Source organism: Phyllobates terribilis, unplaced genomic scaffold (genome assembly GCF_046119375.1).
Source record: "Phyllobates terribilis strain yellow unplaced genomic scaffold, ASM4611937v1 Scaffold_7__3_contigs__length_470593459, whole genome shotgun sequence".
Taxonomy (NCBI): Eukaryota; Metazoa; Chordata; class Amphibia; order Anura; family Dendrobatidae; genus Phyllobates; species Phyllobates terribilis.
In genome coordinates this window covers 85,864,152-85,881,860 of record NW_027362767.1, presented here as the reverse complement: position 1 = coordinate 85,881,860, position 17,709 = coordinate 85,864,152, and the positions used below count along the sequence as shown (strand labels likewise).

Below are 17,709 nucleotides of genomic sequence, written 5' to 3'. Positions count from 1 at the left end.
CTGGTAATAAAACTAAAGGATTTTTCTGGGGAAGATAATAACCTACTAATTATATGGTGGAAAAAAAACAGTTCAATACCATAATTATAACATCATATGTCAACTCTGAGTAATTTCTTTGTCTAGAATGTTTGATTTCTCAGTGTTCTTTATATATTTTCATTACACAATATTTAATAAATACACAATAAACCAAACTTTGAAAGTAAATTCCATGGTTCCCTGCATGCTCAGGCTCAGATTTAAAGGGGTTATCCAGGGCTTTGGTTATTGTTTCATATAGGGCTAAGAACTTACAGGCAAGTAGTTGCCCTGCGATGATCTATCCCGGCTCAGGCAGTGACTCTCCTCCTTTCTTTGACCTCATGTCAACAGATGAACACATATATACACAATCCATGTAGTTAAGGCTCAAATGCATGAAAATATAGAGAACACCAAAATTACGAAAATTCAAGCCAATAAAATCAATACAATCTTTATTAATATTAGTAAATAAAAACAAGCTCATACATATGATAAATAAAGAATGAAAACACAGGCAATGAGGAAACCGGTGGTATATCACCATAAGGAAAATAGAGCCATAGTGGAAACCTTTGCTGGATAAATAATAAATATGGCCAACTACAGGGATATATTTGCTGCAAGTAGTTCACTATATAGTGCAAGTGTAGCACCCTGAGGATTCGGCTGCTACAGGGGTATTGCACCTCAGCCAGAGGTGTGATATTCCACTCCCGGGTAAGGATGGAGTGTGGAACTGAGCTCAGTAGGCTGCATGCACTACATACATCCCATTTCCGGGGGACAGATCAATGGTACTCCCACTAGAGAAATGTGCAGGTACGACAGTGTCTGTCCCTGGCTGGAGTGGGAGGGGGGTGGAACATCCCAGTAGTGTAGGGGCAGATAGGGGGAGCAGTCTGGGTAATGCTAGGAGCTCATTGGGTGCTGGTCACCTGAGCTCACACATAAAGGGAGTATATAAGGTGGGAACCATCTTAGATCAGGGTCTGTCAGTCTTTTGTAGAGTGAGTCAGAGGAAGAGAGCAGAGGAGAAGAGCAGCTCCAAGGCCCAGAGAGAGAGAGGAGAAAGAAGGACCCAGAGGGGGAGAAGAGAGAACTCCAAGAACCCAAGATTAGATCAGCGGGTGAAGAGTTGGCACAAGGGTACCGGATCCCAAGCTGGTGGAGGGCACTAATCCTCAGCCAGAGACCGGAGGTCGTGGGCAGGATCTGCCACGACCACCCACTAAATCCACCCGGAAGGCAGACCAGGAATAGGGTCAGGGAACCCAGAGACAAGGGTTTACCAACAAGAGGCCCGAGGGAGCCGGACATAGGTGGATCCCTGGTGGGGAAGGCCAGAGAGAAGGACAAGTCAGAAAGGGAGCTCAGGATCACGCTCCAGAATTACTTGGGAGTTGGCCGAGTCCAGGACCTGGTGGACGCAGCACGGCTCGGGCGGTCGCTCAAGGCCGGAGTGACCAGAATAACAGCAGTAAGTAAAGACCCTGAACTGCACAGCCCGACTCTGAGTCTCATTACCATCCTCACTGCACCTCCACAACCACCATCCTCTACACCTGACCCCCTGAGGCTATACCCCTCCCGTTGGGGGTTATACTACCTGAGCTGCACACACATCACCAGCCTCAGCGGACCCTGCTGCAGCGGCGGCCGTATTGACCGCAAATCAACGGGTGGCGTAGTCGACACAAAAGAACATCTCGTAACATCTATAAGGACTGCCACACACTGAGCTTGACACCCTGGGCACGGACCGGGTCACCGCCACTCGGAGACTACAACCCCCATCCGATCCGGCTCCGGGTATCCCCCAAACAACACTGGCCCAGGGGGCGCGTCAACTCTGGCGTAGTCGGCAGGATCACGTGCCCGCAACAACCGGGTACTGCGTGCCTGAAGAAAAGTTCACCGTTACCTTAAAAAGAAGTCTCCCGCCGGTTCCGGAGGGTCCCCGCCAGCGGACCCCATCACAGGTCGTTTCCCGCCGGTTGTCCGCCATTTGCAGCTTTTTCCCGCCATCCGTGGAGTTTCCCGCCACTGGGAGACGATTCCCGCCATTTCCAAAGATTTCCCGCCTTGGAAGAGCGGACGCCATTATGGGCGTGCCAGAGGGTGGCAAGAGGCCACCTCCCATCGTGGGCCAGGTCGAAGAATGGCGCCAAAAGCGGAAACCGCGCCCACCAACAGAGACTGTGATGCTGGAAGTGTCCATCAGCGTGAGAGAACTGCCCCTGGAACTGACAATCACTAAGTTGCCCCGGGACCACCTTCAATGTGGGCGGAGACAGAACAAGAGAGCAAAGATGGGTGTCGCCTGGAGCAGTCTGGAGAGAGCGCACCCGGAGACAAGAAGTCTGGAGGGGAGTCCAGAGAAAGCCTACCCGGAGATGGAGGGAGAGTCAGGCAGCACCGACCCAGTGGTCAGGAGCCTGCTGCAAGCAACGACCCCACTAGGCTTAGTGGAGGTCCTGGCACAGCTCCCCCGAGACCGGGAGTGTGCACAGACTGCGCTGGAGAGCCTCGCACGGAGGATGGCCCGGGTACAGCGAGAGACGTTGGCGGAGTGGAGCCGAGAGATGGCCCAGCGGACCGAAACCCGACAGCGGCGCACGCCACCCGAGACGAGGAGACAGACCGCCTCTGAGGATGGTGCAGGAGGACTGAAGGCCGGAGACGGCGCCGAGAAGGGAGCTGAACGGACGGAGGCAGGTAAAGGGGACGTCTCTACCCCGAGCCGGGAAACCGCGTGCCTGCCCCAGCTCCCCGTCGCAGAGCCCAAAATTCCCCCTGCCGTGCCCGTCGCTGCATCGTCACCGTGCCAGACTAGGCCTCAAGTAGAAGCCGCGGCCGCGACCCCTGTGACGTCACATGCCTCGACCCTGAGCGCGACGAAACAGGAAATACCATCGGCCTGGTCGCAAGGTCTAGTACCTCCGGGCGCCGCAATTCCAACAGCGCCCCCGCGGAGCCACCGGCCTGGTCGCAGGGCCGAGTACCCCCGGGCGCCGCCGTCCTTACGGTGCCCTTTACCTTTAGGGTGCCCCAAGCCTGGTCGCAAGGCCTGGTCAACCCGGGCGCCGCTACCATCAACGCGCCCTCAACATCTAGAGTGCCGCACCTGGGTGAAAATCTATTTGCCCAGCATACGTGCCCGGATGGGCAGCCCTTTGTATGGCCCCAGGAGTACATTCAGCTGGAACTCCAGAGAGCAAGGCCCATGTGCGAGCCCCTGATTCCGGCTCCGAAGTCCGTAAAGAGGACCTCGCGCCCGCTGGAGGAGGCACAGTTTGAGTGGGACCCCACTGGAGAAGACCTCATGGGGTTCACTCAGGAGACTCGGGCGGCCGCAGCGGAGCGTGCAGAGTGCTGCCGCCAGCAGCTCGAGGTCTTCGAGAGGGAGCGGAGAGAGAGGCGGGTCCGGGAACAGCAGATGCAGATAAGAAGCGCGGAGCAGAAGAGCCGGACCAGGAGGAATCCCCGTGCAGCTCATGGTCCCCCTTCCACCGGGACTGTGATAAAATTCAACATGCAGCATGGGTGGGGCTTCATTAGAGACCATCATACCCCCGGCGACGTCTTTGTGACCCGCAGAGACGTAGAAAGCCATCTGCCGGAGGGACACAGAGGTCGTGACCTGTATGTAGGGGACGAGGTCACCTTCACCCGGCACAAGTGTGCCAAAGGACCCTACGCCCTCCATGTACATCGCCTGATGGAGGAGGAGCTGCGGTGTGAGGAGGAGCAAGAGGGCCCGGACGGGTCTGAAACTGAAACCAACCAACAAGAAAGAGCAGGAGGACGCCGTCGTTGAAGTACGGTAGAGAGAGACTGTATAAAGTTGCCCATCGGGGTACAGTGAACTGTTGCTGCTTTAAATAAGTCCCCGTTGGGACAAGAGTGAACTGTTAACCCGTGTGTCCCTATTCCCATTACCTGGCCGAGGACTGAGAGCGGCCATATTCCCCTTTGTATATAGTTGCGCTTCCTAAAGCGCCCCCTACTGGTTTTATGGGAAAACCATTTTTTTTTTCTTCAAGAGACTGTCGCACTTTACCCGGTCACAAGTTGCACCGTGACCGGAGGAACCAGCGACAGGAATGTTTACAAGAATGTTATTTATGAAAACGTTTTATTGCTGATATATATATATTGTTTTATATGTTTATGTTTTATGAAAAATAATTGTATGTTTTGGATGTTTTTATCTTTAACAGCCCGAGGACGTGCTGTGATTTACCAGGGGGGAATGTAGCACCCTGAGGATTCGGCTGCTACAGGGGTATTGCACCTCAGCCAGAGGTGTGATATTCCACTCCCGGGTAAGGATGGAGTGTGGAACTGAGCTCAGTAGGCTGCATGCACTACATACATCCCATTTCCGGGGGACAGATCAATGGTACTCCCACTAGAGAAATGTGCAGGTACGACAGTGTCTGTCCCTGGCTGGAGTGGGAGGGGGGTGGAACATCCCATTAGTGTAGGGGCAGATAGGGGGAGCAGTCTGGGTAATGCTAGGAGCTCATTGGGTGCTGGTCACCTGAGCTCACACATAGAGGGAGTATATAAGGTGGGAACCATCTTAGATCAGGGTCAGTCAGTCTGTCAGTCTTTTGTAGAGTGAGTCAGAGGAAGAGAGCAGAGGAGAAGAGCAGCTCCAAGGCCCAGAGAGAGAGAGGAGAAAGAAGGACCCAGAGGGGGAGAAGAGAGAACTCCAAGAACCCAAGATTAGATCAGCGGGTGAAGAGTTGGCACAAGGGTACCGGATCCCAAGCTGGTGGAGGGCACTAATCCTCAGCCAGAGACTGGAGGTCGTGGGCAGGATCTGCCACGACCACCCACTAAATCCACCCGGAAGGCAGACCAGGAATAGGGTCAGGGAACCCAGAGACAAGGGTTTACCAACAAGAGGCCCGAGGGAGCCGGACATAGGTGGATCCCTGGTGGGGAAGGCCAGGGAGAAGGACAAGTCAGAAAGGGAGCTCAGGATCACGCTCCAGAATTACTTGGGAGTTGGCCGAGTCCAGGACCTGGTGGACGCAGCATGGCTCGGGCGGTCGCTCAAGGCCGGAGTGACCAGAATAACAGCAGTAAGTAAAGACCCTGAACTGCACAGCCCGACTCTGAGTCTCATTACCATCCTCACTGCACCTCCACAACCACCATCCTCTACACCTGACCCCCTGAGGCTATACCCCTCCCGTTGGGGGTTATACTACCTGAGCTGCACACACATCACCAGCCTCAGCGGACCCTGCTGCAGCGGCGGCCGTATTGACCGCAAATCAACGGGTGGCGTAGTCGACACAAAAGAACATCTAGTAACATCTATAAGGACTGCCACACACTGAGCTTGACACCCTGGGCACGTACCGGGTCACCGCCACTCGGAGACTACAACCCCCATCCGATCCGGCTCCGGGTATCCCCCAAACAACACTGGCCCAGGGGGCGCGTCACAAGTAAATCAACATAAAATATACAAAAGAGTGAAGTCAGTGGGTTTACTGCGAGTGACTATATAATATAAATACACTGTGTTCCAAATTATTATGCAAATAATATTTTCTCACATTTTCCCAAATTACCTATATGAATTGCAGTCATTGTAATTTTCCAGTCAAATAACTATTAGAGTACAATTGAAAGGTTTTTGTACAAACTGCCTATGACAACAGTATATTTTTAAAAAAATAAAAAACTCAAACTGCACTCAAAATGCATGTTCCAAATTATTATGCACAGCAGAGTTTTCAACGTTTTCATTTTAATAAAGAACAAAAAAATGTTCATTTTTGAAATTATAAGCATTAGCAGGTTATTACAAACTGAAATCAAACAGTTTTCAACTCAAAACTTTATTCTAGGTGATGTTACATTTGCACATAGGACCGCTTGTTCGAAAGGAGCTTCTGAACTGTCTCGTCCATTGAATTTGTCAGGTTTTGGATGGTTTCTGCTTCAATTGTTTTGCATGAGGACAGAATACCCTCCCAGAGCTGTTGCTTAGATGTGAACTGCCTCCCGCCATCATAGACACTTCTTTTGATGATGCTCCAGAGGTTCTCAATGGGGTTGAGGTCAGGGGAGCATGGCTGCCACACCATAAGTTTGTCCCCTTTTATGCCCATAGCAGCCAGAGATGCAGATGAGTTATGTGCAGCATGAGACGGGGCATTATCATGCATGAAATGATCTCGATGGTCCAGATGGATAGAGTAGAGGATGGTTGGTTGATGGACACCCCATGCAAACACGACTATAGCGCTAACAAGGAGAAGGTGGAGTAATGTTTTGGGCTAGAATCATGGGGAGAGAGATTGTCAGCCCTTTTAGGATCCCTGAAGGGGTAAAGTGAACTCCATAATGTATGTTGAGTTTCTCAAACAGCACTTCCTTCCATGGTTCAAGAAGAAGAACTGTGCTTTCCGCAGCAAGATCATTTTCTAGCATGATAATGCCCCGTCTCATGCTGCACATAACACATCTGCATCTCTGGCTGCTATGGGCATAAAAGGGGACAAACTTATGGTGTGGCACCCATGCTCCCCTGACCTCAACCCCATTGAGAACCTCTGGAGCATCATCAAAAGGAGTGTCTATGATGGCGGGAGGAAGTTCACATCTAAGCAACAGCTCTGGGAGGGTATTCTGTTCTCATGCAAAACAATTGAATCAGAAACCATCCAAATCCTGACAAATTCAATGGACGAGAGAGTTCAGAAGCTCCTTTCGAACAAGCGGTCCTATGTGCAAATGTAACATCACCTAGAATAAAGTTTTGAGTTGAAAACTGTTTGATTTCAGTTTGTAATAACCTGCTAATGCTTATAATTTCAAAAATGACCATTTTTTTGTTCTTTATTAAAATAAAAAGGTTGAAAACTCTGCTGTGCATAATAATTTGGAACATGCATTTTGAGTGCAGCTTGAGTTTTTTATTTTTTAAAAAATATACTGTTATCATAGGCAGTTTGTCAAAAAACCTTTCAATTGTACTCTAATAGTTATTTGACTGGAAAATTACAATGACTGCAATTCATATAGGTAATTTGGGAAAATGTGAGAAAATATTATTTGCATAATAATTTGGAACACATTGTAGGTAAGTCAACGTGAGATATCTATAAGTAGATGTATGGCAATAGCAGTAAAACCCCCATCTATATAAAAAATCCAAATCAAATTATGTCATAAGGAATGAGATCCCATTGGACAACTTTCATTTAAATATCCTGTATTCTTACAACATTTCATCCCTGGATGAAGCTGTTCTTGCTAAGCGTGGGTCGGTGTGGCAGGACCTCACCCTCTTACCTTGGTGCTGTAGTACTAGAGCCATGTGGGTATATAACGGATTTGCTTGTGACATAATCTTATTTGGATTTTCATATAGATTGGGTTTTTACTATACATTTACTTACCTTGCTCTTATGAATATCTCATGTTGACTTATTTATTTATATTACTTACCTATTTATATTATATAGTCACTCGCAGAAAATACACTTAATTCATTCCTTTGTATATGGTGATAAACTTGTTTGCACTATATAGGGAACTACTTGCAGCAAATCCCACCAAGGACAACATCTGCAAGGAGTTTGTATGTTCTCCCTGTGTTTGTGTGGGTTTCCTCCGGATTCTCCGGTTTCCTCCCACACTCCAAAGATATACTGATAAGAAATTTAGATTGTGAGCCCCAATGGGGACAGTGCCCATAATGTCTGTAAAGCGCTGTGGAATTAATGGCGCCTATATAAGTCAGTAAAAATAACATAAATAAATAAATATACCCCTGTATGTGGCCATATTTATTATTCATCAAGCAAAGGTTTCCACTATGGCTCTATTTTTTATTGGGCTGTCAATCAGCATGACATTGGCTGTCACGCCCCCATCTACAGAGCAGAGTGAAAGAGAAGAAGCTGCTCTGTCGACATGACTTCACCGAAAGCAGGAGAATCACAGCCAGCAGAGGTTGTCTCCAGGCAGAACAGACAGCTACCTGCCTGCAAGTTTTTAACCCTATGTGAAAAAATAAGCAAAGTCCCAAATAACCAATTTAAAGAGGACCCCCAAATACTTGCATTCCCTCTAAAATACTATTCTAGATCACCTTTCTTATAATCTGGTTGTGCTGTTCTTTTGTTATTCCTCTTGATTATTAATGAATACATTGACAAGAGGAAGGGTAACGCACAGTTGTCAAAGGGGTGTGTTTTTATTCAGTCTCATTCTTTAGATAATGTCTGGACAGTGTCAAACTGTGTAAAGTCACACCCCCAACTGGTAACACATACTGTATATGTCAAGTTATTCATACATGCCCAGGAGTAAAGGCCCCGTCACACTTAGCGACGCTGCAACGATCCCGACAACGATATGACCTGTCAGGGATCGTTGCCGCGTCGCTATGTGGTCGGTAACCTCCCGCTCACTTTAGCAGGCTGGTAACCATGATAAACATCGGGTTACTAGGGGCACGCGCGCACCTAGTAACCCAATGTTTACCATGGTTACCACTCTGCTACAGTGAGCGGGAGGTTACCGCTCACTTTAGCAGGCTCGTAACCATGATAAACAACGGGTTACTAGGAGCGCGTGTGCCCCTAGTAACCCGATCTTTATCATGGTTACCAGCCTGATCGCTACTCCCGCTGGTCACACACAGCGATGTGTGCTGACCAGCGGGAGGGCAACGACCAAAAAATGGTCCAGGACACTTTGCAGCGATCAGCGACCTCACAGCAGGGGCCTGATCGCTGCAAAGTGTCACACATAGCAACATCGCTGGTGAGGTCGCTGTTGCGTCACCAAAACCGTGACACAGCAGCGATCTCGCTATGTGAGACGGGGGCTTTAGAGGAAGGATGTAATTTTGAGTTCCAAGATAAGATTACCAGAATTATTATTACATGAGGAATAAAAGTAGTTGAAGGACTTTAATATTGATGATCTATTCCTAAAACGGGGTGTCTGATTCTAGGAACTTGGACCCTGGACTAATTAGCATAATGATGCTCCCCCACGCAAACAAAGCGAAGCATATACAACTTTTGTTTTGTTTGACACAGCAGCTCTGCCCCATTCTAGTGAAATCCTTTTCACCAGTCATTAACATATTTCTGAATAAGAAGTTAGAATTTTTATCACAAAATTCTAGTTTTTTTAAATACATTGTAGATCTTAAACAATTGTTTTTACTTTTTTTTTGGTCACAGAGTAACTGACTTAAAAAAAACCTGTGTTAATTATTTCCAAATTATGTGGTATTTTAACATTGTCCCACAGTTTATTCAAAAACTTATAGCCAAATTGTCATAAATGATTCAGAAAAACTGCTTATTGAATTATACAATAACTCCGGCATGTGCTGTATTTACTACACGACAGACACCATTCAAAGGAGAGAAGGTAAAGCTGGTCCGTCTAAGAAATCCTTGGGGACAGGTAGAATGGAATGGATCCTGGAGTGATAAGTAAGACCTTTATCAAAATACAGTAGTATCGATTTTAGCCATAAAATGTTATTCCATCATCTAATACAAATGTGGTTATGTCAACACTTTAACTCTTTCCTGCAGCTCTAAGGAATGGACAATAATTGATAAATCTGAAAAGTCACGTTTACAACACCAGATAAAAGAAGACGGCGAGTTTTGGTACGGTAAATATTTAGTTGATTATTTTTCTTTTTCAAACACAATGTATAAAGGTTATGCACATTTTGTTTATTATTATCCATTTGCTTCCTAAATGCTAAGTTAAATAACTTTCAAAATATTCTTGATTGAAAAATCTCTATTATCTTGTTGCCGCAGTGTGTCTGTACAGCCTTTATCTAGTTGAGTGATCTGTAAATATGATCTGTCTAAGCTTCTAATTATGAAAACTGTCTCTGCACCTTCTTTCAGTGTTAGAGATATCAGCAGGAAGGGGATTGTACTTGTGTATATTCCTTTTCCTTCTGCTATCTCAAACACTAAAAGAAGAGAAGAAGATGCAGAGAGGGTTTTCAGAATGCTGTTTTTATGTGTATCTGTTGTGAAGAGGGGAGAAAGTACCTAAAATCTTTTGTAGAGCTGAGAAAACCGGCTATAGACACGGAGATAAAAGTGGAGTATTAGAGCTTTGCTGATTATATAAAAATAAATGACAAAAGTAGCATCCAGCATGTATTACAGGGAGGGACACTCCCTCAAGGGAAAACTCTATAATTTGGATCAGGCTGCAAACTGCATTTCAGAAAATGAATGAAGATCACAAACTGAAACTTCAATTTTATTAACAAACCAATAACATATGTAAAATATTTTCTCCATGTCAAAGGTGTCCGTAGCCTTTAAATATAGTTTTATATAAGTTTTGACTTATTAGAAGATTGCTGCTAAATAATAACACAATAATTAACTTGCTTGCATTAGCAACTAGAGTGATGAAACCAGCACCAGGCGGCCAATGGAATCAAAAGATGAATTTGGACTTTCCTGGCAATCAAGTCAGTCATTTTTGGATCACTTCTCAACTAAAGGGACAAACTGATAATAGTTGGAAATGAATCCAAATAATGGGCAACATAAAATCCTGACAGGCGCTCTTATTACAGAGTGCTAAGGTGTTTTGGGTAGACTCCCCTAAGCTTTTTCCCAATCCATTCTACTCTTATGGATAAACCCATGTAGACCAAAAATTTATAGGCTCTCCCATAGCAAACAACACCAAAATAGTACTAAAATCAGCTTTTATTAATGCAAATAATTAAAATAAATTAAACATAGAATTGATAAATGGTAATCCTATATGTATTTATTTATTATACTGGGGTATGCATTTATATATCTTAGTACACATCCCTTTGCTTTTGTAGGATTATTCCACTCTATAGTTATATATCACCCAGTTTATATTTATAACAGTGTACATGGATTGGATATAATTGTTGAACATTGCCTGTACAGCTAGTCTGTGTCTGAATTTCTCCTTTTATCAATTCTATGTTTAATGTATTTTAATTATTTGCATTAATAAAAGCTGATTTTAGTACTATTTTGGCGTTGACTTGCTCCTAATTTTCGTATAGGTGTTGTTCAGTTCTACTCTTAGTATATGCAAATAGACAAAAATTTATCCCTGTTTTCAAAACAGTTTTCTCTGAAAAGCTGCATTTTTATAATGCAAATTCTAAAAACTCTTTGTAATGACAGACCATGTCAGGATTTCATGCTGCTCATGGTTCGGGCAGCATGAAACTTCTGACTGTTTCCCTTTAAGAAAAACCTGCCTCCTTTAATTATCTTATAAAATAATCAGGGGAGACAATACTAGGTTTTTTTTATACTATACCTTCGCTAATAGAGAAGCAGATTGGAGCTGTGATTTTTTTATTTTTTTCCTTACTACCAATATGAGAAGTATGTGCAGCTTTTCAGCCAGGAGAAAAGTTTTTAAAAGTGCAAATGCAACCGACCACCAAGCTCACATAGGACAATAGTATTCTACATGGCACATGGTAGGTTGGAGCACTGGAAGAAAGTTTGTGTTGTGGCCTAGGATCTTCTAGCTATGTCTCTGTTTTTAACAAATCACATGAATCTGTGTTCCCCCCCAACTCCGGTCCTCAAGAGCCACCAACAGGCAATGTTTTTAGGATTTCCTTAGTATTATACAGGTGATAATTCCATTACCTGCACAGGCAATAATTCCATCACCTGTGCAATACTACAGTAAGGAAATCATGAAAACATGATCTGTTGGTGGCTCTTGAGGACCGCAGTTATGGAACATTGACATAAATCAACCCTACGATTCAATAGCCTTGGAACCCAAAAATTGCTTATACAACAATTAGTAAAAAGAAAAATCTTTACCTTTAGCATTGTCTAGGGGGATATCTACCCTGTCCTGTGCATATAATAAAAAACTTTTTCAGTTGCTGGTTGCAAGAATAATTCTGTTAGGGCTCATCTACAGCTCAGTGAAGATGTTTGTTCCTTCTCTTTTTACCATGTTTGAGTGGTTGGAGAGCTTCCATGTTACTAAGAGAAATCCGTGTGTATTTCTGTTCTTTCTCATCTAAAAATGGCAACCACAAGATTTTCAAAGTGGCATTCCTATGAAGTGATGCTTGTTAGCAAATGGTTACTAAGATGTAGCACAACACCCAAATGTATGCCCTGTTTAGCTATCTTAGAAAGAAACAAGATGTCATTCAAACCAATGGATTGAATAGATTTAGCAGCTGAAGCTCATTCCTGGTCTTGGTTCTTGGCTCTTGGTGTTACCATTATTGTGGCTCCAGTGATTGCAGTAAAAAGGGTTGGGGGGGGGGGGTAAAGTCTACCCTGTCTCAAGAACGAAAATAATGCAATTGTACAGATGCAATTCCTTATTAAACTATGTCCTGTACAATGTGTTCCAACTGCACCTTTTTTAATTATCTGTCTTATCACTTTGCATTAAATTTGGCTGCTCTTTATAGTCTTGTTAGATTTATATAGAAAGTTTTGTTTACAGAAATTGTACTCATGCAGTTCTCTCATATATTCCTAAACTTGGGTTCAAAGGTCGAGCTTCACTTTAAAGGAAAGCTTCTCAAACTCAATGGTGGGCTCACCCAACCTTGCCAGCTGTAGCACCTATTTTGCAAACTGTCCCTCCTACTGCAGTTATACAATACTGTGCAAAAGTTTTAGGCAACATTAGAGGTATTCTTTAACCCCTTCGCAATCTTGGGTTTTGTCGTTTTTGCTTTTTCGTTTTTTGCTCCCCTTGTTCCCAGATCCATAGCGTCTTTATTTTTTGGACAATATGGCCGTGTGAGGGCTTATTTTTTGTGGGACAAGTTGTACTTTTCAACGCCATTACTAGTTTTACCATATCATGTACGGGAAAACGGGGAAAAAAATCCAAGTGCGGTAAAATTGCAAAAAAAGTGCAATACCACAGTGGTTTTTTATTTATTTTTTTTACCACGTTCACTGAATGCTAAAACTGACCTGCCATTCTTATTCTCCAGGTCATTACGAGTTCGTAGACACCAAACATGTATAGGTTATTTTATATTTAAGTGGTGAAAAAAAATTCCAAAATTTGGTAAAAAAAACTAAAAAAAAAATAGCGCCATTTTCCGAGACCTGTAGCGTCTCCATTTTTCGTTATCTGGGGCTGGGTGAGGGCTTATTTTTTGCGCGCCGGGCTGACGTTTTTATTGATAACATTTTGGGGTAGATCCGATGTTTTGATCGCCCGTTATTGCATTTTATTGCAATTTTGCGGCGACCAAAAAACGTAATTCTGGCGTTTAGAATTTTTTTCTCGTTGCACCGTTTACCGATTGGATTAATTCTTTTTTTATATTGATAGATGGGGCGATTCTGAATGCGGCGATACCAAATATGTGTATGTGGGTTTTTTTTTTTTATATTTTATTTTGAATGGGGCGAAAGGGGGGTGATTTAAACTTTTATATATTTTTTATTTTTTTTATATTTTTAAAAACATTTTTTTTTTCACTTACTGCATGCTTTAATAGTCTCCATAGGAGACTAGAAGCAGCAGTTGTCTGATCGTCTCTGCTACATACAGGGGATCAGCAGATCCCCTGCATATAGCAGAAATGGTCCTGTGCTAGTGGTTGGCGCTCAAAGCGACGAGATCATGACAACCACAGGCGTCTGCTGCAGACCCTGGGTTGTCATGCACGCCCATCGGTGACCCGCGATCACGTGACGGGGTCGCCGGTGGGCGGGGCTTATGACGCCCAACCCGGAAGCGCGCGTTAAATGCCACTGTCGGAGATTGACAGTGGCATTTAACATGTTAACAGCCGCGGGTGGATCGCGATTCCACCCGCGGCTGTTGCGGGCACATGTCAGCTGTAAGAATCAGCTGACATGTGCTCGGTTCAGTGAGGGCTCAGCGCAGCAGCCCTCACTGAACCGGGGGTACGCAAATGTGCGTACTAATACCGCATGGGTTGGAAAGGGGTTAAGTAAATTTAAATACAGATTATTTAGAATCATGGCTTATATTTCAGAACAGTTTTCTGATTTATTTTGATGTTCTCCACTTCCTGCATTCACAATTTAATTTTCATTGGTTTCACTTTATTGCCAGGATGTCATTTGATGATTTTATGAAAAATTTTACAAAACTAGAAATATGTAACCTGACAGCAGATGCCCTAGAGTCAGATAGACTCCAAACTTGGACTGTTTCGGTTAATGAAGGGCGGTGGGTCAGAGGCTGCTCTGCTGGAGGATGTCGAAACTTTCCAGGTGATTGTTCTCTTAACATTTACGGGCATCATGTTTTACTACATTTATGGTTAAAATTAAAAAACACAAATGGTCCCTATCTCCACAAATGTTGCATAAATCAATAGTACTAGTGAATATAGGAAACTTTGTAATATATAATACAAAGTGAACTGAGCGATCTTGTTAGAGATCTGGATCTGCCCAAGAGTAAGGCTGCGTGCCCACTATGCGTTTTTCAAGCGTTTTTGCTGCGGAATTTCCGCAGCGAAAACACTTAAAAAAAGCTTGGTAATACGTGCCCTATGGTCCCCAATGAAAATCTGCATGTGCTGTGCACATGCTGCGGAAATTTACGCTGCAGATTATCATTGCAGAAAAATAGGCAGCATGTCCATTAATTTTGCGGACACGCAGCGTAATTGCTGCCATTGACTTGCACTGAATCGCTTAATATCCGCATGACTACATGTACACAAGTGGATATTAAGCGATTCAATGTACGGATGGTACCCGGGTCTGGAGAAGAGGAGACTCTCCTCCAAACCCGGGTACCATAGTACCTGTAAAAAAAAGAATTTAAAATAAAAAATATACATTATACTCACCTTCCGATGTCCCCCGGTCTCCTGTATGATGCGTCCTGGCTCCCCGGTGGCTCGCAATAGTGTAAAAGGACCTTCCATGACGTCATTTAGCCATGTGACAGGTCACGCGACCGCTGACGTCGGCGGTCGCGTGACCTGTCACATGACTAAATGACGTCATGGAAGGTCCTTTTACACCACGGCAAGCCGTACAAGAGACCGGACGCACCGGAGAGAAGACCGGGGGCCATCAGAAGGTGAGTATAATGCTTTTTTTTTTTTTTTTACCATTTTTATTCTTTTTTTTTAACTATTACTTGGTCACACTATATAAATCCATGCTGGTTGCATGGATTTATATAGTGTGACCAAGTTGTCAAACACTTTTCCAAGTGATGCTAAAATCGCTTGGAAAAGCTCTTGATAACCCGCATGCAGAAATGCATGCAAAAACGCTTGACAAACGCTTCTACCTGGCAGGAAAAACGCATGTAAAATCCACATACGTTTTTTTCCTGCAGGGAGTTGCAGAAAAAATCTGCAGCATTTCTGCATCGTGGGCACTTAGCCTAAGACTGAGCTCTTAGATTCCAGGCTACTGCAGTGGAATATCTTAGCGATCGATGTTCGGATTTCTTTGTTATGCAACCGTGATAAAGATCTTGTCCAATATTTTTTCATGGAGGGCGATTTTGTAGCATGCAACAGCATCAACAATTTTATGGAAGCTTTGACGATAAGTCATAATCCAGAGGAATGGAGGCGCTCTTCATCGATTTATTCAAAACAAGCCTAGATGCCATCTTACTGCATAATGGCAATGTGCTATCTTCAAGTCCAGTTGGTAATGCAGTCCACATAAAACAAACCTATGACAACATGAAACAGCTGTTGTGGTGCCTGAACTATGACCAACATTTGTGGTTCCTCTGTGGTGACTAAAAGTTGGTTGCCCTCTTGGTCTCCAGGGTGGATACACAAAGTGCTGCTGCTTTCTGTGTGAGTGGAATAGTCGTGCAAGTCGTAGAATAAAAGGGACTGGCTCCTCCAACATTCACTTCAGCCAGGGAGTAAAAATGTCCTGCATCCTGCACTTGTTGACCCACACAAGATTTTATTACCACCATTGCATATCAATTTGGGCCTAATGAAGAACTTTGTAAAGGCAATGGATAAAAATGCAAAAGCATTCAAGTACTGTATCTCATTGATACATTTCCAAGGTTGAGTGAAGCAAAGATAAAGGAAGGCATTTTTATTGGACCTAAGATTCTTAAGCTTCTTCAAGATGGGGAGTTTCTTCGTTTGTTGCAGGGAAAGGAAAAGGCTGCATGGGTAGCATTCACATTGGTGGTAACTCATTTTTTACTCATTTTTTGGGAAACTCCAGAGCAGATAACTATGATGAGATTGTGAAAAATCTCCTCAAAACATATAAGGATCTTGGCTGTAACATGTCCTTAAAGATTCATTTCTTACATTCGCATCTAGACTTGTTTTCACCTAACTGCAGAACAGTGAGGGCTGAGCACAGTGAGAGATAACACCAAGATATTGTGGCTATGGAGAAAAGATATCAAGGAAAATGGAATCAATCAATGCTTGCAGATCACTGTTGGACAATTGTAAAAGATGATCTAATGCAGGAGTACAAGAGACAAGCAAAAAAGAGTTGTCACTGAATGAGGAGCAAATTTTGTTGTGCAATTTCTGTAATTGTTTATAATTCGCAATAGTGTTTGATATGTTTTAGTTATTTGAATTGTTGCTAAGTTTCCTCTAAATATATATCAGAAATTTGGCATAACAAAATATTCTGCATCTTTATCTTTGCAAAAATAATATTGATATTTCAAAGTACTGAAACTGTTATGCATTAACTATTTGTAGCGGTAAAAGGAAAAATTCTTTGATGTCATAGAAACTGTAACGGGTCTGGGAGGCGGAACCTCTGAGCTACTATACAAGGGGGCGGTCCTTGTAAGGGAGCGGGTGGCGACCAGGGTAGACGGGCAGGCAGTCACAGCAGGTGACTGGGACAGTCTCTGAATGAACGGACAGGAGGTCACGGCAAGTGACCGGGGCAGTCTCTGGATGAACGGGCAGGAGGTCACGGCAAGTGACCGGGGCAGTCTCTGGATGAACGGGCAGGAGGTCATGGCAAGTGACCGGGGCAGTCTCTGGATGAACGGGCAGGAGGTCACGGCAAGTGACCGGGGCAGTCTCTGGATGAACGGGCAGGAGGTCACGGCAAGTGACCGGGGCAGTCTCTGGGTAAAGGGTTGGTACGACCTGTGGCGGCTGATGGTAGACGTGAGCTCCCAGGTGAGCAGGCGAGAGTCTCTGGATAAACGGGTGGTCACAGCATGTGACGGCGGAGCCTCCAGGAAGACCAACAGACAGGCGGCAGATGAGCGCTCCCAGGTGAGCGGGCAGAAGTCTCTGGACAGGCGGGTGGTCACAGCACGTGACGGCAGAGCCTCCAGGTAGGCTAGCAGACAGGCAGCAGATGAGCGCTCCCAGGTGAGCAGGCAGGAGTCACTGGACAGGCAGGTGGTCACAGCATGTGACGGCAGAGCCTCCAGGTAGGCTAGCAGGCAGGTAGCAGATGTGCGCTCCCAGGTGAGCGGGCAAGCTGGTCCATAGACAGACTGACAAGAGTTGGAAGGCAGACCGTCGGACCTCAGGCAAGCAGGCAGGTAGTTGATGTGCGCTCCCAGGTGAGCGGGCAAGCTGGTCCTTAGACAGACTGACAGGAGTAGTAAGGCAGACCGTCGGACCTCAGGCTAGCAGGCAGGTAGCAGGAATATCAGGCAGGAAACAGACAGCAAACT

General features: G+C 44.8%; 1 protein-coding gene across 3 annotated transcripts in view; it reads left to right on the top strand.

Annotated features, from left to right (window-relative positions):
- The window catches only part of CAPN3 (calpain 3), a 210,998-nt gene that overhangs the window by 102,091 nt on the left and 91,198 nt on the right, over window positions 1-17,709 (top strand). For all 3 annotated transcript variants that reach the window (XM_073638927.1, XM_073638926.1, XM_073638928.1), the window contains 3 exons: window positions 9,427-9,512; window positions 9,618-9,695; window positions 14,149-14,309. In XM_073638927.1, coding sequence (XP_073495028.1) covers window positions 9,427-9,512; window positions 9,618-9,695; window positions 14,149-14,309 — 325 coding nt within the window. The remainder of the gene's footprint in view (window positions 1-9,426; window positions 9,513-9,617; window positions 9,696-14,148; window positions 14,310-17,709) is intronic.